The sequence below is a fragment of the Camelus ferus genome, chromosome 6 (assembly GCF_009834535.1).
Source record: "Camelus ferus isolate YT-003-E chromosome 6, BCGSAC_Cfer_1.0, whole genome shotgun sequence".
Lineage (NCBI taxonomy): Eukaryota > Metazoa > Chordata > Mammalia > Artiodactyla > Camelidae > Camelus > Camelus ferus.
The window spans coordinates 10,312,495-10,338,508 of NC_045701.1; the positions used below are offsets into that span (position 1 = coordinate 10,312,495).

At 34.3% G+C, this 26,014-nt stretch overlaps 1 protein-coding gene across 10 annotated transcripts in view; it reads right to left on the reverse strand.

Moving 5' to 3' along the window:
* TCF12 (transcription factor 12) overlaps positions 1–26,014 on the reverse strand; it is a 328,909-nt gene that overhangs the window by 24,688 nt on the left and 278,207 nt on the right. For 6 of the 10 annotated variants that reach the window (XM_032481108.1, XM_014556715.2, XM_014556716.2 and 3 more), the window contains 8 exons: positions 20,539–20,644; positions 19,368–19,507; positions 18,944–19,088; positions 18,187–18,251; positions 10,226–10,304; positions 3,617–3,690; positions 2,522–2,593; positions 1,556–1,762 (listed from right to left, as the gene is read on the reverse strand). In XM_032481108.1, coding sequence (XP_032336999.1) covers positions 1,556–1,762; positions 2,522–2,593; positions 3,617–3,690; positions 10,226–10,304; positions 18,187–18,251; positions 18,944–19,088; positions 19,368–19,507; positions 20,539–20,644 — 888 coding nt within the window. The remainder of the gene's footprint in view (positions 1–1,555; positions 1,763–2,521; positions 2,594–3,616; positions 3,691–10,225; positions 10,305–18,186; positions 18,252–18,943; positions 19,089–19,367; positions 19,508–20,538; positions 20,645–26,014) is intronic. The other 4 variants (XM_032481110.1, XM_032481113.1, XM_006181692.3 and 1 more) reach the window with 1 other exon arrangement.

A 26,014-nucleotide genomic window follows, 5' to 3' on the forward strand; every position in this document is an offset into this window, starting at 1 on the left:
TGCAGGACTGGATTTTGAAAAACCTCTTTTCTAACTCATAACCGAAGTTGGTAAAAAACAATCTCCTAAAGACGGAAGTTCCATTTCATACGAATTTTACATTTAGTTAGGAGGAGCCAGAGATATATCAAATGTTGTAGCAGATAAACTGGAATAGGAGGAATGAACAATTAACAGTAAAGAATTAAAAAATGATTAACAGGTGAAGATTAATTAGAAATATTGTAGTTTAGACAAACAGGATACAAATATATTGATTTTCAAATCATTCTTCTAAGTAAAGATAAATAGCATTTCAGCAAAATAATAATTTGCTATTCTAAATTTATATTTGCAACAAACACTATCTTATACTAACAAAATTATTTTATTACTACCACTAATAGTGATAATACTTCCTTATATTTCTATGAATTTAATAATTTACAATTTTCACATTAGCATATCAATAGCCACAAAAGCTAATTTAAAAGGAGCTGGAATTTTAAGATTTTTTTGATATTAAAAAACAAAAACAAAAAACTGGTTGCTAAAATATGCAGGCATCTAAAGTCACTGATGTTGCTGAAAACACTGTTCTCAGGATACCAGGCAGCCTTGTTTGATGTTTACTTCAGCAGCTCCAGAATGAATATAAACGACTATCTGACATGTGAATGCGAAAATCTGGAACCAATCCTATTTTACAGAATACAAGACTCCAGCATTTGGGGCACCTAATTATTTCGATGATAGGTGAGTTTTAGCCTTGATCACATGGCTTACAGCTAGAAATCTGTTTCATAGGAGAATATGTCACAGCATGGAATGAATCTTAAAAACCATGCCATAAACATGCAAACACATGGTTTCAGTTAAACAGCAGGTTCAAAAAGAGCTTCATTCCTTTTAAACATAATTTGGATAAAAAGTAATGTAAGACATTCAACATAGAATTTTTGATGTGCATGACTGTAGAATTTTACTTTCTTCCCCTTTAAAGAATTATCATGTTTTAAAAAAGATGGATTGAATTATTTTATTCTCTTCAGGGATTAATCTAAAACTGTTTCCTTTCATTGTCACTTCAATTACAGCCATTCTCAAAAGCACCCCACATTTTTTCTTAATTTAGGAATAAAGCTTAAATTTGGACCTGTGCAAAAAATACTACATTCCTTCTATTATGGAATGCTGGTTCCAAATTATAATAAACAGCTTTCCTAAACCAGAATCCTTGAAATTCAGTCCTGCTTTATTGCTTTTGCTATTCTGACTTTCTACTCACTATTTCAAGGCAAAAACTGTTCTGCCAATTATTACTCATCTGGAAAAAAATCCCAGTTTAAGCTAAAATGATTTCTGTAGAAAGTTGCTGCATTTTGCACACAATCACAGCAGGATTTTAAGGACCAATGCTCAGCAAACAACCCTGCCTAAGACAGTAAAAGAAATTCTTAAAACCCACTCTACTTTCCTTTCAAAAAGAAGGACCCTTTCCCCCAAGAATTTAATGAAAAACATTTAGGATAATAGGCTTTAGGGGTTATTACAAAAAGGATGAGCACTATTTTACCATTGAAGCAGATCGACTGCTTGTAACAAGGCTTGATCCACCATAGTTTGAATTGAGGCTTCCAATTGGTGCATTATGGGATGGTCCCAATAAACTGTGTATATCACTGTGACCAGCAGGCAAACTGGTGGAAGGTCCCACGGCATGGTTCCGCAGCACATGGATAGCATCATCCAGCCTATCCAAACGATCTTCCATTCGAGATTGCTGTAGGGATTGAAACAAGATATGGAGGTTACTGCTATTATCTGTTAAGTTCATTAAATTGCTATGTTTCCTACTTTGGGATATACAGAAGACAGCAAGTGAAATGCAGTATCAAGTAGCTCAAAAGCAACTACCTGCACTAAAAGTCAACAACCAAGGAAAGGATATTGCTAGACTATGCTAAACTAACAAAGCTTCAGAAGCAAATCACTGCTTCGTAAAATCAATTTATGAATCTAGCATGAGGTTATTTCTTTTAGCTTCTGTAAAAGCTGAAGGCTACTCTACTGTGCCTGATACTCAATTATAGTTGATCAAAAGATAACCTGTACTTTAACACTGATCTTTGAAATGAGGGCTATTTGGGGAAGGGTCCTCAAATCCATCAAATGTAAGTTGTAACTTTGTTTTAAGTGAATATTTAATACCTATCTGAAATGGTGACCATATTCAAATGTGCTCTTTCACAAAACTGAGGAAGTGATAGTGTCTGTCTGTGGATACACACATGCCCCATACAACATATTAGATTATAAAAAAAATCAAAAGCACATGCCAGTAGAGCTCTTTTAAAGAGAATCATTCTCAACAACATAAGAGAACAAAAGCCTATTCTTACATACTGTTACAAAAACGAAAATAGTCACTGTTTGATTTTAAAAGACTTTGGAATTTGTACAGGCTTGAAGATTTTAAATGGATAATAGGAAGTATAATTAATTGAAACACAAAAAAGGCACCATCTAAAAGAAATAGTACCTCACAGACATCCTTTAAGAAGGACATCGCATCTTGCAAATGCTCGTGAAGTTGCTGCTCAACTCGATTTTTCTGGCAAAGTCAAGACAGAACAGGAGGCAAAGCACAGGTTAAGATTAACTCCAAAAGAGATGAGGAAATAGCTGCTGTGCACGTCAGCATAACATGTTAGTAAAGTTAACGCGGGAGATCTGCAAGATCTACTTGTATTAAGGTATGAGAGGACTGGGATTTAACAGCGAAGTTATAAGGTTAGCATCTAAATAGCACACATTGCTTTTATTTGCTTGTAAAATATGTGAGAAGAAAACTTCCCCTTAATTTAAAATGTTCTGTTAGTCACAGAAAAAGAACTTCTCTATTTGCAACCTGGAGTTATGGAATGACAGCATGACTTAGCATTCCATCAAGTCATCCTTATTTTGTTTTCATAATGCTTTGTAATTCTGTGGTAAGCACAGAAAGGCAATGGTAGTTAACATCCTACCACAAAAATTCACACTCGATACCTAGAAAGGCTCCTTTATTCTACTGCCTTGTTTGTTTAATAACATATTTGCTTGTACAATTTATACCATACATTCTCTTTCAAAAAGAAAACATGGGAAACACTCTTCATGACAAAAATAACTGATGTACATTTAAAAAATTTTATAGAAATGTAATAAACTATACATAGTATCATCATACGGGAAAGCGTAAAACACCACCATTCTGTATTGCTGGACTAATTTTTTTTTACTTGCTTTTTTTTTTTTTTAAAGTTTCCTTTATACATAAACTTAAAAGTATAGCTAAATTAAGCCTTAGATTTGTCAAAGAAACAAAAATCCCATTATGCTATTTTAACACCAGCTGTCCTGAGACCAGAAAGCCTGATGCCCCAAAGAACAGATGGTAAAAGGCACACCCAATGTGTCTTATATTGTTCAACTAAATCAGGCCATTTGTTAGCAAAGAATTCATGTGTAATGCTATCCTACTGTTTTTCATCATTACTCAAGATTTACTGAAGGAAAAAAAAAAAAAAAAAAAAAAAAAGAACTCCACACTATTAGATAAAAGTGACCTTGTATGCTTCTCAGAGGCTCTTACCAGGGAGTGGAGTGAGTTTTCATAGCTTGGGGATGAAGGAGCTTGCCCTCCAGGTCTGGGCCACTGACCGGTACCTGTTAAAACAAAACCCAAAAGCACCCACACATCTTGGTCAACTTAGTGATCTTGACAATGCTCTGAAGGAAAGGTAAAGATACACTGTAACTGTACATAAATTTATGCAAAAATTTCTGTTCAGCCTTTAGCATAGTATTGGTTACTTATAATATCAACACGTTAAAGAAAATCTTTTCCCTTATTAGTACAACAGTGTAGGGAGATGAGAAAAATACTATACTCTTATGTTTGCATACTCTTCACATTTTGTCCAGATGTACACGTATCTTGAGAAAATGTATTTAAAAATACATAATTTAAAATTCTGTTCCTCCTCCATGGTTTTTCATAATCTTTAGATGATACTATTAATGACTACATTAATATTCACCTGACTTTCTACATCATAATTTGCTTAACCACCATTACCTCACTGCTGGACATTTTACTTTTATTTGGCTATTCTGAATAGTAACTGAATATCACTATATTATTAATGGTAAATATTATTGTGTTTATTCTTTTGGGGAACATGTCTGAGAATAAACAGCACTTCTAAATTAAAAGGTATGAACATATTCATGATCCTTAATTTGTAAGGCCAGAGCTGCTTTCTAAAGGGTCATATTAACTTCTGCCTTTAGTAATGCACAAACGCACCAATTTCAAAAGACTGCAAATACATTTAGGATTATCTGCTAAAAATTTTCCTAATATAATTTACACCAAAGCACATTATTTAATTTGGAAAGTATCATCATGAAAATTTTGTTATATGCTGTTTACTCTTCAACTTTAGAAAAGAAGCAACATAAAAAATGACAGAAAAAGGATACAAGTTCAGAGTAGAAAGAATTAAAAAGAAAAAAAAAGAAAGAAAGAAAAGGAGAAATTCATTCACGTACTGGGGCATACTTTAATGATCTTGCCACAACAGCTTTAAAAAGAAAAAGAGAAAACAACTGATCGAAAATCTTTCCTATTTCATGACGATGCATATGAAAATAAGTTATGTACAGAAAATAATGAAGACCATTCAATTAAACATATAGTATTGTTCTTAAAAAAAGCTTCAGTGACAATATGAATTATATTAGAAATCTGAAGTTGGACAAGTTGAAGGTTTACTTAATTTGTCTTGTTTATTCCAAAATTAAGTTTTAAACTGTTCCCCCTGAGCTTGTAGTTGTAGGTTAATTTGCCACATTTAGGAAGCTAACAATTTAAGGTGTATTGGAACTGTTACAGTTCACTTTGGCTGAATAAGTTACTAATTGTATTCCTATTAATCATACACATTTTACAAGTTAAAAGTTGGATAGTATAGATTCCTAATAACCTGGTTATATTTCACAATTAATTATATACATCCTGTTGTTATTATACACAAAATTTTAAATACTAAAATTGTAAGAAAAAAATACACACATATATATACACTACATCAGCTAACAATTTTTTTACTTGTAAGCGTGTTACAAATTATTCTGAGGACTATTAAAGACTTCCTGCTAGACATAAAAATACAATCTTACTTTCATTACACAAACTATGGACAATTTAAAATTACTCATTGAAACAGAATCTTGTGGGCTAATTTTATAACTGTCAAGTAGAATTTAGCAACCTGAAAAACCCAGTAACTGACTACATGAAGAATTCATATAAAAACAACTCAGCTAGCACTTTACAACTGATTTCAGCATTAGTGCCTTCCATGAACTCATGCAGAACTGTGAAGTTTTATGTGTGTAAGAGGTTAATCATAATCTATTTTGAAAAAGACCGTAAATTATTTTAAAGAGTATCCTTTAACGTGTACAATATTTTATTTTCAATCATTTTGCCCCATTTGCTCTAACATCCTTGGGTGATCAGCCTGTGATAGGAGCCTGATCATCATGTTATTTCACTTGCATGGATTATTACATTAACATAACTTTCATGTTTAAACACCTCAGAATTGTTAGAACACAACTGCTTTGCAAAACAGGCAATTTTTGTGGTTTTTCACTAGCTTAGTGTTGAGGAATGAGATGTGTGCAAAGAGTTACTCAGCTAAGAAATCACCTATATTCATTATTTTTTGATAATGATATGAAGTAACTATACTAAGGTCTTCCTCCAAAATGTAATTCATTAAACTGGAAAAACATACACATACTTAAACCTGTTTTTGCTGGATTGGGCTGCTCCACTGTGATGTACTTGGTTACAATAGAATACTAACATGGTTAAATCACTGATAACTGTTTGAACTTCATACAAATGTCAAGTTATATTTCATGGGCAGAGCTCCTTAAACTCCATTTAGTTATTTCAAAAATCCATGCTACTGGTCTCAGAGGGGATGGCTGAATAGTAAGATAGAGTTATTAGATCTGTAGAAGTCAACTGTATAGCTAGCATGGAAGTTTAGTGGACGCTAGGAATCAGTGGACCCGCATTCTAGTCGATCTGTACTGTCAATTAACTTGTAGTCCTGACTATAAAGTATGCACACATAGTTTTTTGTTTTTGTTTTTAATCTGCCTTTACAAGGCCAATGAGGTAAAAGGTATGAAAGCACTCACTTTGTGAGCCTAACGGTCTTTTTGACTATGAAACATTATTATTACCTCTTCCTGATGGTAGATCTATTATGTAATCAATGAAAAAAAAGAAGATACATAGAATTCTGTAATTCTGGCCCACTGACAGCTTATTACCTATGGATGAGAACTTTGGGGTTGTGAATGGAATTCAAATTCTAGACAGAGATCATAATGCTATAGAATGCCTCTGGCACTACACAGCCCTGCATTGTCATCTTTTCATAAAACTAGTACATGAATAAAATATAGATTAATTTAGAATCATACTGGCAGTTTATCTGTAGCTTGTAATCACCAACCGTAGCATTATATGGATATATCAAATACGGAAAAACAAAAGTGCAAAGGTTAAAATCCTCCGAGGTTTCCTACAGAATAGGGTATTTCCCCCCTTCCTTCCCCGTCATCTGCTGTCTGGTGGTAAACATATGTAGAGGTTTGGGGCTTATACTTTGTTTTATTCGAATAGGATAAGCTTTCAAGTGTTTAAGTAGTTAATAATTTTTGTAGTTGCCCTGGGCTTTTTAGTGACCACTCCAAAAAGCTAGTTCTTATTCAAGAAGGATTATAATAAGCCTACTTGATAATAAAATTTATTGACCATTCCAGAAAACAAGCATGCTGATTAAGATAAGAGAACAGAATTATTTGGCTAGAAAATCTGGAAAGGCTTTCTTTGATCATTAAATCTAAAATTCATCCAGTGTTTTTGATCTGCTCTCACTCTGAGTGGGATTTAGTAATATATCACTTAATAAAACTGGTTAATAAATTTAGAAAACAGATAACACCATTTTGTGTGGCTGAGAGAAATTCTTAGGACCATTTACCATACAATTTCTTATTTTGTTAGTTGTTTCCCTTTGTAATCTCACCCTAAGCTCAAGCTTTCATGAGATCCTCCAGGCTTGGGAAAGGCTGAATAATCCTTCACGGAGCGCTGAATGCTTTGCTTTCCACAGTCTGATAGCCCCAGCCAACCTTTCCGTTTCAGTGCTTCACGTTTACATGTGTGAAGACTTCATGAGCAGTCAACTTAATGACTCTGGACGAACAGGTCATGCACTTTCTTACATCTGGATCTTTTTCACGTGCTTCCTTTTATACCTAGAAAGCGTTTTTCTCCTTTTAAAATCCTACTCTCTTCATGCAGTATGTCCAGAGAACTGCAGTTCAGAGTGAATTCTGACAGTTCCATTTTCATGTGTTTCTTTTATTTTCTCAACTAAACTGAAAACCTGTTGAACTCAGGTAACTGTTTTAACATCAGGCACTGAAAGATGATAAAAATAAATATCTCATTGGTTAAATGAGCCCAACTGGAGGAATCCTTTCTTCTCTCTCTTTTCCCCCCATTCCCTCTTTATTTTTATTGTGGATGTTGTGTAGATTGTATAGTACTGAGTACTACAAATTATTAAACTTTTATTCATTGCATAATTCAGAGGGAGGTAAAGAAAGGCAAAAAATGGTTTTGTTGTCTACTTTCTAAGTTCCCTTAGTAAAAACACTCTCTTAATTCAAATACTTGTGTCTTTTCTCAAGTGACAACTGTATTAGACAAAGCCATTCTTCTCTTCTATCTTGCTACAAGAGTCCAGATTTTGTTCAGAAGGCAGGGGGTGTCTATCATTTCCTACTGTGAACCAGGAAGGAGTAATTTTATTCTTAGCTCCTGGGATAAATCCTAACAACTAAGATAAACATTGTGGCCCCATTTCTGTTGTGAGCAATTGTGTTAAGCCCCAACACTGGCCAATGAGTCATGAGGGAAAAACATGTTGAAGAGGCTTCTGAGAAAAGATTTTTAAAAGACAAGGAAAAGATTGTCTTTTTTTCTTATATTAGACATGGTTATGTCCAGATGTGGTATTCTGAACTGCTATCTCACCACCATCCTTAGAAAGAAACGCAAAGAAGTAGAGCATGAGCCCTGACGGCCAGGCTATGGGCTTCATACAAGACAACCAAAATGCCCTTATTATTTAAGCCAGTTGAGACAAACTCTTCTCTTCCTTTAAGCTTAAAGTATCCTAACTGATATAACAGCATCACCTCAGAAGCGTCCTCAGAAGCATTCTCTAGGTAAAAATGTATGGTTCTGATCTGAAAAGTTCCCAAGGAAAACGAGCAGGATGACAATAATGACGACTGGCCTCAGAAGCTGCCCTGTGTGGCTCTGCACCTGTGTAACTGTCCTTACAAGGCCCACACTGAATCTGACTGCTGCTCAGGAGGAAGGAATAGGACAGTGCAAAGAGCACACAGTGGGCAGGATTTTTCACTCTAGACAAAAGACCACTGCCACATAAGGTACAAAATAATTCCCACATATTATATAGGAGCCCTGGTTTACTGTTTCTTTTCATTTTTCCTTCAACTGTGAATACTTTATCACATAGTGCTTTTCTATTTTCTTCCTCTCCTTCCATATATGTTCTGCCAACTTGGGTGGGGGGTGTGGTAATAAGGAGAAAACAAGAGATATAGGAGATGGGAGTCAGATGCACCTGCATAAAATCAGTCTTTTGTTTCCCGTTTTAGCAGGAGTATATGAAAGTATTTTCCTTTGGGTATGACTTCCCAACCAGTGTTACTGAAAACCAAAGGACACTTTCATGGCTATCGTACTGGGCAGAGGAGAAGAAGCAGTGGGAACATGCAGGGAGGGCCCACAGCTACCTCAGAGGAGAAAGTGAAGCAGGCAATAGCAAAAATAACCCTGATAATGTCAGTAAAACTGTGCCAGAAAGGGTGAGTAGGGTTAAAGTTACATCATTCTTCCTGTAATTTCAGCCCTCTGTTAAACAACAACTTTAAGTCAATGGGTCTTTCATAGTCCTGTCTATGTGGGGAACAGCTGTTCAACTTTTACTAGACAGCTGAAGCCACGGTGTCTGAGAAAGAGGCAGAACCCACTAAGAGCTGAAAGCAGCTGCCAGCAGTTCATCATCTCCCCACTGGAATGCTTCTTAGCAGAGTCACAAGACTTAATCACCAAGCACAGGTGACAGCTAGGGCCCTGATACACCAGAGCCCCGATTTTCAGAAACCCTGAATAATGCAAAAAAGGCTTAACAGCAACAACAGCAACGCCACAGGGATTTAACTGGAGGTTTGATGAGGACTAGAGAAACATTTCTGAGGTCAGCTGTTGGAGGAAAATGGCAATTTTTACCCAGTTGTCTAATGTCTTTTCCTTAGAACTAATACATTTCTTCTTCACCATGGTTCTTCTCCAAACACTATTGGAGAAGTTCCTATTGACAAAAATTCCTATTGACAATAATGATAATTGCATCTCAACAAATTTATATAGTAGGATAGTATCTGGAACCAGTTAAAGCTAATGTGAAAAAAACAGGAAAAAGTAATGCAAATCTGAACACTTATTTAACTCTACTAATAATGTTCATCCACATTCACAGAGTTCTTTTCCTTTGCAAAAAACTACATTATCCCCAGGAATTTAAAATATACATGAAATAATAACTTAGTGGACTTAAAAATAAAGACAAACTATCTAGCAGAAAGTTATTCATTTCCGAGTCTTACACATGGTACATGGAAAATGCAGAGAGTAAGGAAGAACGAAGTTACACGTACTTCTAAATAGGTTACTTTATGTTCTATGTTCTCTTATCAAAAATTTAAATGTATCTCCTTCTCTATATTTTACCTTCATCCCAGGCACCTAGTCTTTTTTTTTATCCTGTTATAACTGTTCTTAGAAATTATCACCAATTATTTTAAGAATCAGAGAAATATGAACAAGTAATTCAAAACTAACAAATATTTCAATATGCTCCAAAATGAACTCAAGGGCTCTGTTTATATGCTTTCTTAAAATAGATTTTTTTCATGAGTCTTCACTAAATTTTATTGAAAAATAAACTTAAAGTACTTCCAAGTAGCCCCAAATATATTAATTAAGTAGTTGGATAAAACAAAAGCCTACCTGTGAGAGGTGAGGGTGATCCAACTGGTGTTGATGGATTTGATGGAAAACTACTGCTGGTGTGGTCAGGAGAATAAATCTAACCAGAAGACAAAAGATACACACATATCACCGTGTGACAACAGCAAAAATATAAATCCTTTTGCAAGGAGTTATTTTTATAATCTAAGCAGCCACTCCTAAGACTCAGAGTGAAAAATTGTTTAATTGATTTTAGGGCTATTCCATTACATAAAGGCTATAAAAGCATGTTTTAAAATTAGGATTAAAAAGTATCATATATATTCTAATGTGACAGGAATAAATGGATCGCATGTATTTCTTTATTACTCTTGCTGAAAATAATTTAAATTTCTAATTGTTAGAAGAAAAAAGAGAACTAAAAAGCAAACAGATCTGATAAATAATCTTTCTACAATATACCTTTTAAAAAAGTTTTATCCATTAAAAATAATTATCTTAGGAAACGATTAACTTACCTTCTGAAGAGAACTGTCCTTAAAAAAGTTTTAGAAGTCAAAGAAAATAAATTTCAAAAAGTTATCCCATTTCTTTTAAAAAGTTCTAGTTTGATCTAGTTTCTAATGATGTGTGAGTGTTGTAAAAAGTCGAACTTACTCTCAAAGGATATTCTGTCATCTTTGAAGGAAGTGAGAAAACTATGAATGTTCTTCAGTGTTTCCTAAATAATTTGCAGACTTTATCTCCTAAGAGGATAACATACCTGGATGCATAAATTTTGGTATTTTGGCTGAAAGTTTTGTTGTAATACTTTATTTCATATTGCTAAAAAAAACAGTGACAGATTCATTCAAGTTCACCTAATTAACAGTCACACATTTCAAATGTCTCCTTAATCCACGCACCAGCAATGGTCTCTGGGTGCTCTTCTCTAGGACAATTCCATTCCTCTTAACAAGCATCACAAATCATCTTCACATCTCAGCACTTAACTTAGGCCCGACAAATCAACTTATTTGGATAAACTGTGGTCAAATATTTTAAAAAGGAAAACTACTTGTGGGTGGAAAGTGTCATCCAATAGAAACGATCTTGCTCTGAATAAGCTTAGGGCTCTAATAAAGTTAAAGAGGCTCAAATTATGGCACATAAGGGGGCCTTAGCACTGGTTTTAAAGGCAGCGTCATACACTGAAAAAGTCAGATAGTGGGACAGGCTCATGTAAAACAAAATTCCACAAGTCATAATCATCAAACATTAATAGCTTTCAAGTTTTTTAAAAAAGAAGACAGCACTAATTAAATTGTAAGCAGTCTGAAAGTCTATTTCCCTTTGACTACAAATGAATTGGTGACTACACCCATTGGTGTGATGTTACTAAATCAAAATTGGAAATCCTTTTAAACACCAACTCTTTTCAAAGAGCCAGATCTAGAAGTTGTATATTCAAGTTAGAAAGCCATTTTAGAAAAGCCCAGCTATCAAGAAGACTTCAAAAGACTTTATAGGAGGACTCAGTAATAGGGAAGTAGTGTGCTATAAGGCCAATAATGTTGATCTTAAAGCTAAGTTGTTACCTTTTAAAAGCTGTTACCTTTCACACATGTAAAAATTAGCTAAAGGTCACATTTTGGTTTCTAGTGGCCTGCATACATACAGTGATTTATTTCAGCCCTAAGTAAATTAGTCACTAAACTTCAACAAAAACATATTTCAACATATCCCTTTATTTTTATAAACTAGTATTTCTCATTTTTAAGATGTAAAAATTTTAACTTTTATGAACAAGTGATGCTAACTTTTATGAGATTATGTCTTGATTATAATACTGGTAAGGGAGGGAGGGTTGATGACACTGATGGTGGGTGGATGAGGAGTGAGAGAAGTTTCATTTCCCTGCAAAAGCTTGATGATCATAAACCAACTTACTGACTTTCATTTCCTTGTCTGTAAGAATTAACTGCATGAAAGTACTGGGGAAATAACATTCCCTCTGTGTCATACCTCCTGCTTTGCTTTCTTCATACTCCTTTCATTAATCACTAATTGTCTAAATTTGTTCACTTGTTTATTATCTGTTTCTTTTACCCTTTTTCCTAGTAATGTGCTCGGAAGAGCAAGGACTTTGTCTTATTCAGACAAAATCTGAATTATACAAAATCTGCAGTAGCCTCAGATTCTACAACAGTGCTGGTAAATACGTACTTGTTGAAAGAATGAATGATACCAACTTTACGAAGTTACCATCTGAGTATTCCTTTTAAATGCTTGGATGTATTCACCTAGGCTCCTCTCTCTTACTCTTCCAGTTCCTTTAATGTAGATCTCCCGAGAGCTCTAGTCTCAGTTGTCTTTTCTATTTACCTGTGTTTTTTCTCTTCGTAATACCATTCTTTATGAAGTATCAACTACGACATTCCTGTGAATGATTCTTAAGTTGACATCTCTAACCTTATACTGGTTGCTGGACTTTTCCATCTGGGCACTACCCTTCTTTCATCTCAAGCTCAGTATACACAAACCCAAATTTTGCATCACAGCCCCAAGCTCCCTACACTTCCCATTTCTACTCTTCTGTTTCCTCTAGCCCACTTAGCACTACCATTCTTTCTCATGGTCAACAATACCACTCTTTCTCCCCTCCTTTCCCCTGCTCCTCCACCCTTCCCACCACAGACACCAATGCCCACAATTCTCTATAATGCTTCTGGAATAGGCACACATCATTCTCAATGCCATGACATTACTTTAAACCTTTACTAGAACTTGTGGCTGGACTATTTAAGTCTTTATATTTTTAGTTACTCCCTGTTCCTTTCATCCCATACATAACTGCCTGAGCTACTGTCCTCAACCAGTTTTGAACAGTCAAATCCCAGAGAGCACTTCATGTTGCCTACTATATAAAAAAGAATGATATTTGATATATTATATAATCTGGTCACAAAAATATCTCTCTACTTCATAACCTACATAAAACATTATATACAAACAAAATATTTTCTTCATTTTCTGAACACAACTTGTCCTTTAAAAGGCCTGTTTCTTACCTTCTCCCTGAAGGAATTCTATACCACATCCAAGCCCAACTCAAATGTAACCTCCCCATTTGCTCTCATTTTCACTTCCCTTATATTCTTAGAATAACCTGTGCTTGTCTTTGGTCTTCTACTTTACACTATGCTCTGTTTCTGTATACCTGTCTTATCTTCTCTCCTTGACTGGAAGCTCTTTGAAGGTAGGGACCTTATATCATTCAACACTGAATCCATCATTGTCTGTCACTGTCTTGTACAAGGAGGTGCTCAATATTAAAAAACAAAACAAACAAAAAACAACAACAGCAAACAAACCTTGAGCGATTAAACTGCACTGGAAATTTGCTACAATACTTTCTGACAAAAAGCAGGACTCAGTAAATGACAGCATATATCTTAGTATTTATGTAGTGGGTTTCAGTGACAGAAATACCAAAGGGGAGAAAAAGATCTTATTATAAAGATGAATTCATTTACAGATCAGTTTTATGGTATAAGCTTTGATAACAATATGGAAAGGTTCCGCTGTTTCTGACAATTAGTGCTGATGTGGTAAGCTGCCTATACCACACGGCTAGGACCTCTGAGGGTATAAGCAGACTATCAACCATTATCTTCCCCGATAACTCTGCCATTACAGTTAAACAGTCCTGTAGCATGTGAAGAACTAGTGACGACTTCTTTATCTCAAAGAAGGAAGAGTTTATACCGTAGTCATTTATCACTACCTTGCAATGACTAAGCAAAAGACTTTGGTGTTATATATAATATAGGTACAAGCTTCTAAAAGTCACTGTGAAAACAGGAGAAGCAGTACTAAAAAGTGTATCAACATATAGTTTCTACTTTTTCAAAAGCAGCTTCTCCATTTTACAATAAAAGCCATTTTCTCCACTTACATTTCCTCACATTTCCTGGTTCTACTTTGCTCTAAATTAAAGTGATGACAGACAGAATTGTTATTAATACTTTTCCTGAACTGACAGCCTGGCAAATTACAGGACTTTTTCTTGTCCTTTTTACTTCCCTAAAAAGAGTATGTGTATGTGGGAAGGGGAAGCAACAACATTAAAAAAGTATATAGCCTTTTAGATCACAGACCATGTCATTAAACTTCACCTCTGCATATTTATTCTATTACCAACTCACATATGAATTATACTTATTCTATAGATATTGTTGTGTTACTTTTAAGAAATTCTAAACATAAGGCTTATTTGACAAAGAGCATTCTAAATCAGGAATACATTACTTTTTGTACTTTCTGACCTTAAGGAATTCCTACATTGATGTTTAAAAGATTAAAAAAAAAGAGAGAAGAAAAAAGTCAGTCACTTAAAAAATGGGGATGGGAGTGATTTAGAATCTAGAGCATAAACACAAAGTAAGAACTCATTCTACATGCAGCCCATGGTCCTCATACTGTTAAATGACCAATGATGAATAACTCCCAATACCTTCTGCCAGGCTTAACCGGTAATATGCCTCATTTTACTGCAACAAATGAGGCTCCTCCTCCTATCAGTCATGGTCCATTCCAATCAGCAGGGTGCCAATAAGCCAGAGGCTAATGAAAAGGGCCTCAGACAATGGAGAGCTCCCAAGCCCAACCTTGGAACTGTGAGCCCAATTTTTAAAACACTACAGTGCACATTTCAGTTAATCTTTATTATGCTAATGTTATTGAGTCTAAGGAACAAAGAAACTTATTTCATGAATTACTTTTAAACATCAACTTCCCTGAATTTTCTTTTCTTTTGTTAGGGGCTACTGACCATTTAACTACCCAGATTAAAACACACACACACACACACACACACACACACACACACACACACATACACAAACAACACACACTCACACTCTCTCTCTCTTTCCTTTGCTCTGAGGTAGAAATCAAAACATAAATTATCACAAAGAAGTCTGATATAATCAACAAAGTTAAACAGTCCTCTTGTTTGATCTCCTCTAAATTAAAGACCAAGTGTTTTGATATGGTATTAGGCACTGAAATAAACCAGATGTTTCTTCCTCTATATAACTCTCCATGGGCACAATCTTAAAGGGTTATTGTCTGGCAAACGTTCAGGGAAACACAGAAATGGCACGAATATCCAGATTTTCCTTTCCTTCTATCTACCCTAGTTTATTATCTAAACTAATGCATAATCCATAGGGCTTTGGGAACTTTGTGTAAATACTTTCATGTACAATTCTCTTTCTAGCTACCCTGAGATTAAGACCACAATTATTCAGGCTTAAATCTAAAATAAAGGAACCTTTGCAAATGTATTATCTAGCTTTACATGTTTAATCACACAGTATTCTGTGTGCTCTTTAATACTTAAACTGAAGAACAAAGGTTGTACCCTCTGATGTTTCACACATAAAAGACCTTCTAAGGTATATATCAGACATTTTGGGAGCTAGAAATAACTTCTAGTGACAACAGTATGGCATTTCTCCATCTAAGCCTAGATGTTATATTTAAAACGTCACATTCTAAAGAAATTAAAATCGCAAATACTCATGGTCACCATTTTCAAAGATCTGTAATACTTGACATCAAATTCTCACATGCATGTCAGACTCTCACATGTAATCCTCATCAAATTCCTTCTCCTCATCTCTTCTAATCCTTCCTATTCTCAATGTAATGTTTTTGCTTTTCAGTACATTCTGAGAGCACTAAAGTGAATATGAGTTTGTAATGGAAGTTGGAGAAAGAACATGTTTGGGGGAGGAGTCTGGTAGGGAGGGAGTCAGGGGATGGATTGAAGGAAGGGATTTGAAGTGTGCAGACTATGGCATGCAGTGATGGAGCAGATGGAATGCATCACCGTCAGCTATGACAGAAATGATTTATGGAATGACCTGGCTGCTCCTGCCTAGTAACAACACAGGATGACAGAGCTGAGTTTCCATGACAACCAAAGCCCACCCACTAACTAGATTAAACATTTTCCCCTGGCTTCCACTCAGTGAATTTGGATTTTCTTTTCCAAATGCCAACTGGTTTGGCTAATATGTGGGTCTTAAAATGGGAGAATAGTCAAGGACTTGAAGGGCGACTGAAAAGGAGCCTGAAGGACCACTGAGAACATCACAAATTCTTCCCTGCCTATCTTCCAAGGTTCCTTTACAGTTTCCCTTAAATACAAAAAGAGAGTTTTGAGAAAAAAGCCCTTGAAATGCAGGCTGTATTTTAAAAAGTTGCCTAATATTGAAAGTTCAAATGTTATTTGTCTTTCTACATGTGAAGTACCTGCTACTAGATTCTTTCCAAGTCAGAAGGACTATGGCAAGCCAATCAAATATCTGGGAGGCACTCATATTTAATATTACAGAATTATTTTCTTTCTAAGTAGGTAGTTTTCATCAGGCGGGAATAAGTCCAGAAAAAGTGAGACAACTTCCTTTAACCCTCATCAACACCTTATAAAATAACAGTTACTGTGGCATTGCTCTTTGGAAGTACAGAGTAAGTGAAGTTAGTCAGATCAGGGTTCTCATCTCATATATCTGGGCTTTACCCTTACCAGCTTGGAGATCCCCAGGGCAAGCTACTTAATCTTTCTGAGCCGAAGTTACTTAACCTTTTAAACCTAGTTTCTCATCTGTAATGTGGGAATAATAATGCCAATCTCACAGAGTTTTCTTGAGGATTAAATGAAACAAAGCATGTAAATGCTTAGTATAGTGCCTAGCACCTAGCAAGCATTCAAATTATAGCTGATACTTTTGTGGGGTTTGTTATTATTATCATCATTTTTGTCGTATGATGCAAGACTGAATTCAACAAACATTTACTGAGCTCTATTTTGTGCGGGGCACCACTATGTGGTAGATAAACTTGACTTGCCTTGATTTCTCAAAAAACTTGTACTGCTATAGAGAAAGATTTATTTACAGAAACCATACACAAACAGTTTATCTCCTTTAATGCTCAATAGTTGCTTCCTACTACTCACATATTAAGTGGTCTGCTTTCCCCATGAACAGCAGCAAATGTGTCTGACAGAGTTATTTGCACTTCATAGAAAATGTAAAACAACACTGTGAGAATTCTGAGAGACCTATCATTCAGGAAGAAAAAGGAAAGAAAGAAAAAGCCTAAGGAGAAACTTCACAAAGTACAAAGCAAAAGTACCTCTTTTAAACAGTCAGGTTTGGAATCTTTGTGGATTACTGGTAAATGCTCTCCCAAGAGTTCCAAAAGAAAGAACTTCAGTTTAATGTTTTAAGGATTAAAAGGATCAGATATTAAAACACAATCATTACCTTTATTGAAACAAATCATTTCTTAGTCATTAATGTCCTGATGTGATGTAAACTAGCTACTGAAGAAAATACTATGGGATTCCTTCAAATTAGTTTTACTCATTTTAGCACAAGTTCTTCAGTGAACTTTTTTTTAGGGAAGGCTCTCATCTCTTATTTCTTGAATGAATCAGCTGCAGGAGATTATTTTTTACTTTTAAAAAACACATAAAATAAATTCCATCTTAGGAAAAAATCCTTATAAAAGCCCTTCCTATTCTGAATGAGAAGAATGACTGAGTAGCCTTTCTTGATTCCACTTGACTTCAACTTTAATGGGCAACTCACTAAGTGTGTGCTTAAAACAAACAGATTTAACTATTAATCTCAGTAATTTGTGCTTTGATTTCAAAATGTCTAATTCTTTTCTTCTTTCTACATCTGTTCCATTAAGACAAAAAACAGACATTTAAATAGAAATTAGAAGGATAGTTCTTATGGGAATGGGGTGAGGAGGTGTTCTCATGAATTACGTTAAGGGCAGCAGAAATCAATACAGTCCGAGACTAGCTCTAAAAGAGTAATGAAGTCATCTTGTTATAACTACACCCTTTAACTATGACACATACTGCCCGCAAAATCTAATCACTGCGTTCAGCAGTGTAAAAATCATTCAGCAAAATATGTAAAATCAATACTCACAGATGCCAAAGCTTTTCCAAGTGCATCACCTGTCTGTGAGCTTCCAGCAGCGTTCCCTCTGGTTCCTGAGTATTTCAAGTAGGAAAACAAATCAAGGATTTTAGCAGGCAGGCAGGTATGCTTTTTTTTTTTTTTAAGCACTCTGCCATTATTTTAATGGTGTTCTCTATTGTTATCACACATCTGTCACAATAAGCAAGCAAATACTCCGCATGTGTTGTAGTTAGTGAGCTAAAGTAAGGATAGGTTCCTCACCGGTTTCTACATTAATGAAAATCAGAAAAGTTTCTCTTCTTCCTTTCTTTCATTTTTTAAACTCAATACTAAAAAAATATGTTGAGTCAAAAGGTACAAACTTCCACTTATAAGATAAATAAGTACTAGGGATATAATATACAACATGATAAACATAATTAACACTGCTGTATGTTACATGTGAAAGCTGTTGAGAGAGTAAATCCTAAGAGTTCTCATCATAAAGAAAGATTCTTTTTTTCTATTTCTTTAATTTTGTATCTATAGGAGATGATGGATATTCACTAAACTTATTGTGATAACCATTTCATGATGTATGTAACTCAAATCATTATGCTGGACACCTTAAACTTATACAGTGCTGTAGGTCAATTATATATCTAAATAAAGCTGGAAGAAAAAAATATGAAAAAACAAAAAAATACATATTTAAAAATACAGGATTCACTAAAAATTCCTAAACTCGGTTTTAGGAAGTTCTGCCAACCTGAAAAAAGCTCACCTAGAATGCTATCTGATCCATTGATGGGAGGAGTGTGTGAGGCAGCAACGTAAGGTGAACTGCTGGTACTGGCGCGATGGAAGCTGGACATTGGCGGAAGACTTGTGTTTATGTCTGTTGGTGAAACTGAGTGTGGAGGATAACTCTAGAGAAAGGGGGAAAGAGACATGATCTATTAAATACATTTTCTGAATAATATGCAGATACAACTGGAGAATACTATAACAAGTTAAAAAGAACATCGCAAGTTAGCAGCTGAAGAGTACTACCATTATCATTTACTTTTTGAAAAGGCATGAAGTAAGCCTAGAAGTATTTCATACTTCAGAAGTTTTGGCAGAATCAAACCTTACACTTGCAATCCAAAAAGAAATACAAGCGATGACAAAGTGCTCCTGCAGCCTAGTTGTGTATTATAGCCTACCAAGCGGTCATGTGAATGAAGGCTGCCGTAACTACTGGACTGAGACATGTGGGAAGTGGAGGTCCCCAGAATTCCACCAAAACCAGGCTGGCTCATCCCATTTGATGAACTCCAAAGGTCAGAAGAATTGTGGGTCCCATCTAAGACAAAAAGAGAAATATAAAATTTTCTTAACAAAAATTTTTTCTTTTATTTTGATGATGCTATAAAAATTCAAAGGGTACCCAAATATTTTTTCCTCCCCTTTCCAACCTAGTCAGCTGTCTAGTTTTCTTCCCTCCAAACTGTATAGTCACTATTTTAAAAGAAGCAATAAACTTCTATCGTTAGAGGGGAAAAAATATCCCAAACTGTACTAGGTAGGTCATTATAAAAATCCTTCCAAGATCTAACTTCATATCAGGGAGGATAATAAAAATTCCAAATTTGGGGATAGATTAGATTTAATTTTTGGTTAAACAGTATACCCATACATATACCAAAAAGTTCTTAATCTGTAACAAGCAATGTATACTATATGACACATTCTTAAACTGGAATAAAGAAGTTTCTCCTACAGTAAACCTAACTAATTGATAATGACTATATTATAGTCAGCCTTCAAGTGAAATGTGTTAGCCATGACTTCATTCATCAATGCAAAGTCAATGCATCATTTATGCAGTAATTTATTGCTCCCACAGTCTAAAACCACAGATCAAACAAACATAATTTGCTAGACAGGAATTAAAGGAAGTGCAACACTTTTTCTGTCTTAAAATCTAATCTGTTCTATGATATTCACTCATTATTTACATTGATAATTCTAGGAGTGATATGAACCTAAAATTTAAGTAAGAAACTAAAATTGTTAATAGCTTTTATACATTTAAATTCCAAAATGAGAAAAAGCAGGTCTACTCATTTTTCTCAACTGAAGTCTTCTATAAATTTAATCAATACTAGATGGGCCCTCCAATACTTTGCTGGATAATCTAACTACATTGCAGTCAGTGACAATTAACACTAGAAAACTTTAAAACTAGATTTTAATTTGCTTTAGACAAACATATCTAGATAAGTAACGTCTGAACTTCTGTATAGATACTCTCTTTCCTCACAACTTTAAAGTATTAGCTAATATACACCAGATAACTGTTCCAGCATTTGACAACTATTTGGCAGTACTTACCTTGCATAAAGAAAGTGCTAGCAAACATACTGGTTGGTGGCTTGGGAGATGGATAACTAGGAGATTCACGGTTGAAGTCATCTGAATTTGGGGATGGTGCATATACCTTAAAATTAAACAGGAAATTTAATTAAAATGTAAGTGACTATCAAATCACTTATCTAAAATGCATGTTACATTTCATGAAGGGCCTAAAAAAGGCTATCTACTACCTAAAAAGGCCTATCCCAAATTCAAAGAAACTGCCTAAATCCGCATAAATAATGTCTAACTTGGATACTATCTACATGTTTGCTTTTAGCTGATTACTGCAGAAAAACACTATCCTAAATGTCCTTGTAAAGCACCTCTGTGTGACAATTACACCAGGTGGTTGAATAAACTCACAAATGTTGACTTTGCTTACAAAACATAAATCCATACAGTCTCATGATTTAAAACATGATGGTAGAAACAAGTGTCTTTTGAATATAGCATGAAATAAAACTTGGGTTCACAAAATTAATTCTTTTCACTGTTACAAGATTTATCAAAATCAGAATGAGTTAGATTAAATGTTACTATTCTTTACTACTATTAAAAGATAACTGTGAAAGGCACAACACAATTGTTCAGAAACTTAACTTAGTAAGTTAGCAAAATTAAAACCAAATTCTGAAGGGTTTTAATTTCTTAATTTCAAGGAAATTTTCAAGTCTGTCACAGCTTTAAGAAAAATCTCATTTAATTTGTCAGAGCAGTATTAATTTCCCTTGATAAACCTTTGCTTCAGATAAGCCAAGTCTAAACATTTTGAACTAACAAATGGCCAACACTGTCATTTCTCTGGAAAACTAAATGGGCGGCCAAATAACTGTAATAATCAAAACAGGATCAAACCATTCTCACGATGACTACTGAAACGAAGAAGGAAAACAAATAAGTAACATTTAAGGTGATGCATTGTCTGTAAAAGTAAGTGAACCAGGAGTCAGGAAGAATGGAAGTGAGTCCTATTGTGAGCAGTATATGAAATGTTTATCTTTAGCTTGATAAAGGTTCATCTATTAAATTTCACCCAAAAATAAAAATCCAAAGTGTTCACTTATGTGGAAAAAAGTAACTAGCACAATAAAATTTTGGGAGCACGTTTAAAAAAGTATATGAATTTTTTTTTGAATAAGCATAGAAAATTTCTGGAATTATACACAAGAAATAACTATTACACCTCGAGACTTATAATTGGGAAAGAAGACATTTGCTTTATATCCTTTTGCACAGTTTATTTTTATCCCAGCATACATTTCTAGCACTAATAAAAAAGTTAAGGAAACACACATCAAGATTAATTATTTTATTTACATAAGCTATACTTTATATTCATTTATTCTTTCTCTGAGGCACTGACTAACTGTAAAGATTTCTGGCAAATTACCTAACTTTCTGAGTTTCAATTTCCTCATTTGTAAGATGGTGCTCACAGTACCTGGATCGGGGCGATGATGGGAAGATCAAATGAGATAATATATATAAAATGTTTAGCACGGTAAGTACTCACTAAGTATTAGCTAATAATATCATCTTTCTATCATTCTTATAGGAGCATTTATACTGCCATATATTGTCCCTGTTCAGTACTCAAATGCTGTTTCTTACAGTTTTTGTTCGACATGACCCTAAATATATATATTCATACACACACACACAGCCCATCGTAAACAAAAGGTTGAAAAGGCCACTTTTACTCTTCTTGCTAGCCATGCGATTACTAGCACAGGTGTGTCTTTTTAATGGATTGGCATTCAGGTTAGTTTCCTATCTTTTATATCCCAGAGGGAAAAACACATACCGGTGATACCTGAGAAACTTGGGACAAGATGTATTCCTAAGAATTACCTGGGGATTATACATTAAACATATTAAACATAGTTTTCTAGTTTAGTGCGATTACATAAAGACACTGCTAGGATGAAATAACTGAGTATACACAAACGTGTTTGAAATAGGCAGGAAAAAGTTTTCAGGAAAAGAATTTTGCACTTTTTTCTTTTAATCAAGTTTCAGCATCTAAATTTAGCCTCAGCTAGATGTCCTCTGTTCCCTTTATACACAGATTTTCCCAAACTAGGCTGAAACCACAAACAATGAAAACTATAGTAACTCCACAGATATAGCAAGAAAAGACAAAAGAATAAAATTCAGAAGACAGCATTAGAACACAACTTTTTTGTCACAAATGTTTATTTACTATGGATACTATCACTGATTTGAAAGTATGAAATATAAAATTGTCTAATTCTATCTAGGTTATAGGTGAAACAGTATGTAAACCTTCCACCGATAATTATGAAAAACTCCAGTCCTGATTTGTCATTTCACACAAAACATCTACACAGTTTAAATTTATATATAATTTCTCAATATACCTTTCTTTATCCTTATTTCTATTTAATTCACTGCATCCCATAGAAGATAAATTTACACTTTAAAAAAATTTTAACTGTGTGCAATTAAGTGTGTACTAAAGCAAAGAAAGGGATAAGCCGGACTTCACTGATTTACAAATCACTGTCAAATAAAGGAGAATATGCTGCTTAGATGATGGTTAATCATGACTATCACGGAAAGCAAGAAAAGCAAGGTAAGCCACACAAAGCAGAAGAGACTTGCCTACTTGTATGTAAAAATTTCAAAGATATATGGAGAGTCCAGGGCTCATTTTAGAGGTAAAGTTGTTTTTAATGTTAGTCTTTATAAACAGACTTTGAAAAAAAAATTAACTTTTAAAGGATAGACCTTATAAATGAAAATGGTCAAAACTCTAAACTATTATGTTTGTCATTTATTTACTAACATAAGTTCAAAACTTTTTATCAAATAAAAATGTTCTAAAAAATATGGCTCTCAAAGAGGTCCGTCTAACAGCATTTCTAGCACAGGCCAAAAAAACTTTACTTTTGGTATCTTAACCATAGCTTGCAAAAACATAGATGCAATGTTATGAAGCAGCAGTTGTGCCAGTCCAGATTTTTCAGATCAAAGAGTTCTTGCGGCAAAGCGCAACTGATGTGGTCTCAACGACTTTATTAACTCCAGATGGAGGGAAATAGTCAGCCAGTTCCACAAAGAGCAAGTCTCTTTTAGTTACAATCAGTACCGGCCACAAATTAAAACCAGACTGCTTATGTCATCTGATCACCTGCACAGAGATGCCAGTTTTTTTCTAGTTAATGATCTAATCACATATTTAAATCTTAAGTATGTTTTTCTATCACAACAAACAATCTTAAAATTAAGAGAAAGGAATATGTATGCTTAAGGTGATTAAAATCTACCAGGAGTCAAACTATTTTAAAGAGAAATTTAAAAAGTACAATTAAGTAATTAAAGATGTTCTACTATAATGTGGTACTTAGAGATTTTTAGAATTCTAGCCTCATTTCAGAATTTCAGGCTCACAACAGCTATCATAGGACTGTCCTTCCTTCTCAAGCACTTACACTTTCTCTTCCAGGAGTGGCAATGAGAGAAATTCTGAGTGTCTGGTGAATAGAACCATAACATTTATTCCAACTTGAATGAATGTAACTAAAAATCTAATAGATACTCCCCTTTCACTATTAAGTCTGTTTGAAAAGAATAAATCCATGGTAATATCTTTCATGTCCTCATCCCATTAACCCAAACTTACTTTTTAAGAGTGATAAGGCATTTCAGGGGTGAATATTTACATTACCTTTTACAGTGGTTACACAATTATCCTTGGAATATTTTAGCTCATAAAGCCAGCTGGGAGTCAAGTTAGCAAAAATATTCCCTTTTTCCTGCTTGGATGATTTAGTTTGGTCATATGGATCACCCCAATTCAGGGCAGTCCATTCTGTTTGGCTGTAGAGCCTGGAGCTGTGCACTGTGCTCCTGATTTCAATGCATCCTTCCTGTAATTAATATTGGAAACATCCCTGCGAGGCAGAGTGGCAAGATGCAAAGTAGTAGAAGCTTTTGCTAAAAAAGATAGTTTTTCTTTTTATCTAGTCACATCCAGTATGAGTTAAAAGACGATGTCATTCCCTATGCTTTTAAAAATAGTCCATAGCCTGTGTGGTAGCTGGTATCTTTAAATGTTCTAAATGATGAGGAGATGAACTGGGAATTTTCTTTAGTATAGGACAGTAGCTAGCTATATATCTTAATTAAGATACCCTTCTACAGAAAATGAGAGGAATGCTTTAGATGAGCACTAAGAGGTTTCTGTGATGACAGAAATGTTCTATATATGAAATGATGGAAATGTATCCATGTCTGTACAATACAGTAGCTACTCCTTACATGTGACTACTGAACACTTGAAATGTGAACAGTACAACTGAAGATCTTAACTTTAAATTTTACTTTAATTAATATAAATAGTCATTTGTGACTAGTGGTTACTATATTGAACAATGCAAGTTTAGATCACTTTTCCTTACCCAGTAATTTAAAATTACACAAATTATTTTGAAAGCAATATTCAAGGAGTTTCATAAGCTCCAAAACTGATGAAACCAACACAAACTCTCAAACATTTTGGGAACAGCTTTACCTAATTTGGAAAGAAGAATGATGGAGAAGCTTGTTGATTTTTCTGAACATGTTCTAACACAGAAATTATTACCAATAATTCACTATGTTTAGGTTTCTATTAGCTCTTCTGTCAAGATGGTTTGACCAGTAGTTCTTTTTAAATTCCAATGTGCTAAATACCATTTAATACTTTAATGCTAAACACTTTACATGCTAACACGAACCTTCAATATGTGAAAAGTTTATGCTAATAATAGAAATCACCTCAAACAAATCTTTGTCAACTAACCAAAACAACAAAACAAAGCAAAGCCATTTGACTAAATTACCCTCCCATCACAACTGTAAAATAAAAAAGTGATATTCTATTCAGGAACACTTACTTAATTTATCTGATATTTTATATAACTATATTATATATTAAACAATAAAAATTATACAAGATCTAGCTGAGAAACTAAAACCTGGGGAAAAAAACCCCACAAAACCCCCAAACTAACCAGTCTAGGTCACTGGAAAAAAGAAAAACCCCAATCCAAGTCAAATCCTATCTTTAAAAACTGTGATTAAATCTCTGGGCCAATAATTTTAAAAACAGGCACATTTAAGGGTCAACACTCAAAAACTAAGAAAGAAAAACTAGATAATAATTTGTTAAAGAATTTTTTAGTTACTGCTGATTAACCTATGTAATTTACACACACAGTAATAAACACAAATATAATAGTTTCCTTATATTTCTGCGTTTTGTGGGATCTGAATTTAGCAAAAAGAAACTGTTTAAAAAAGTAAAATTTTTACTTCAAGAATTACACTCATTAAGAGTACTACTATTAGAGGAAGTTAAATGTCCTAAAAAATATTTCCTTTTGATTTTTCTGATCATTATCTGATTATCCATTATTTTTCTGTGACTACAGATTTTATGTATACA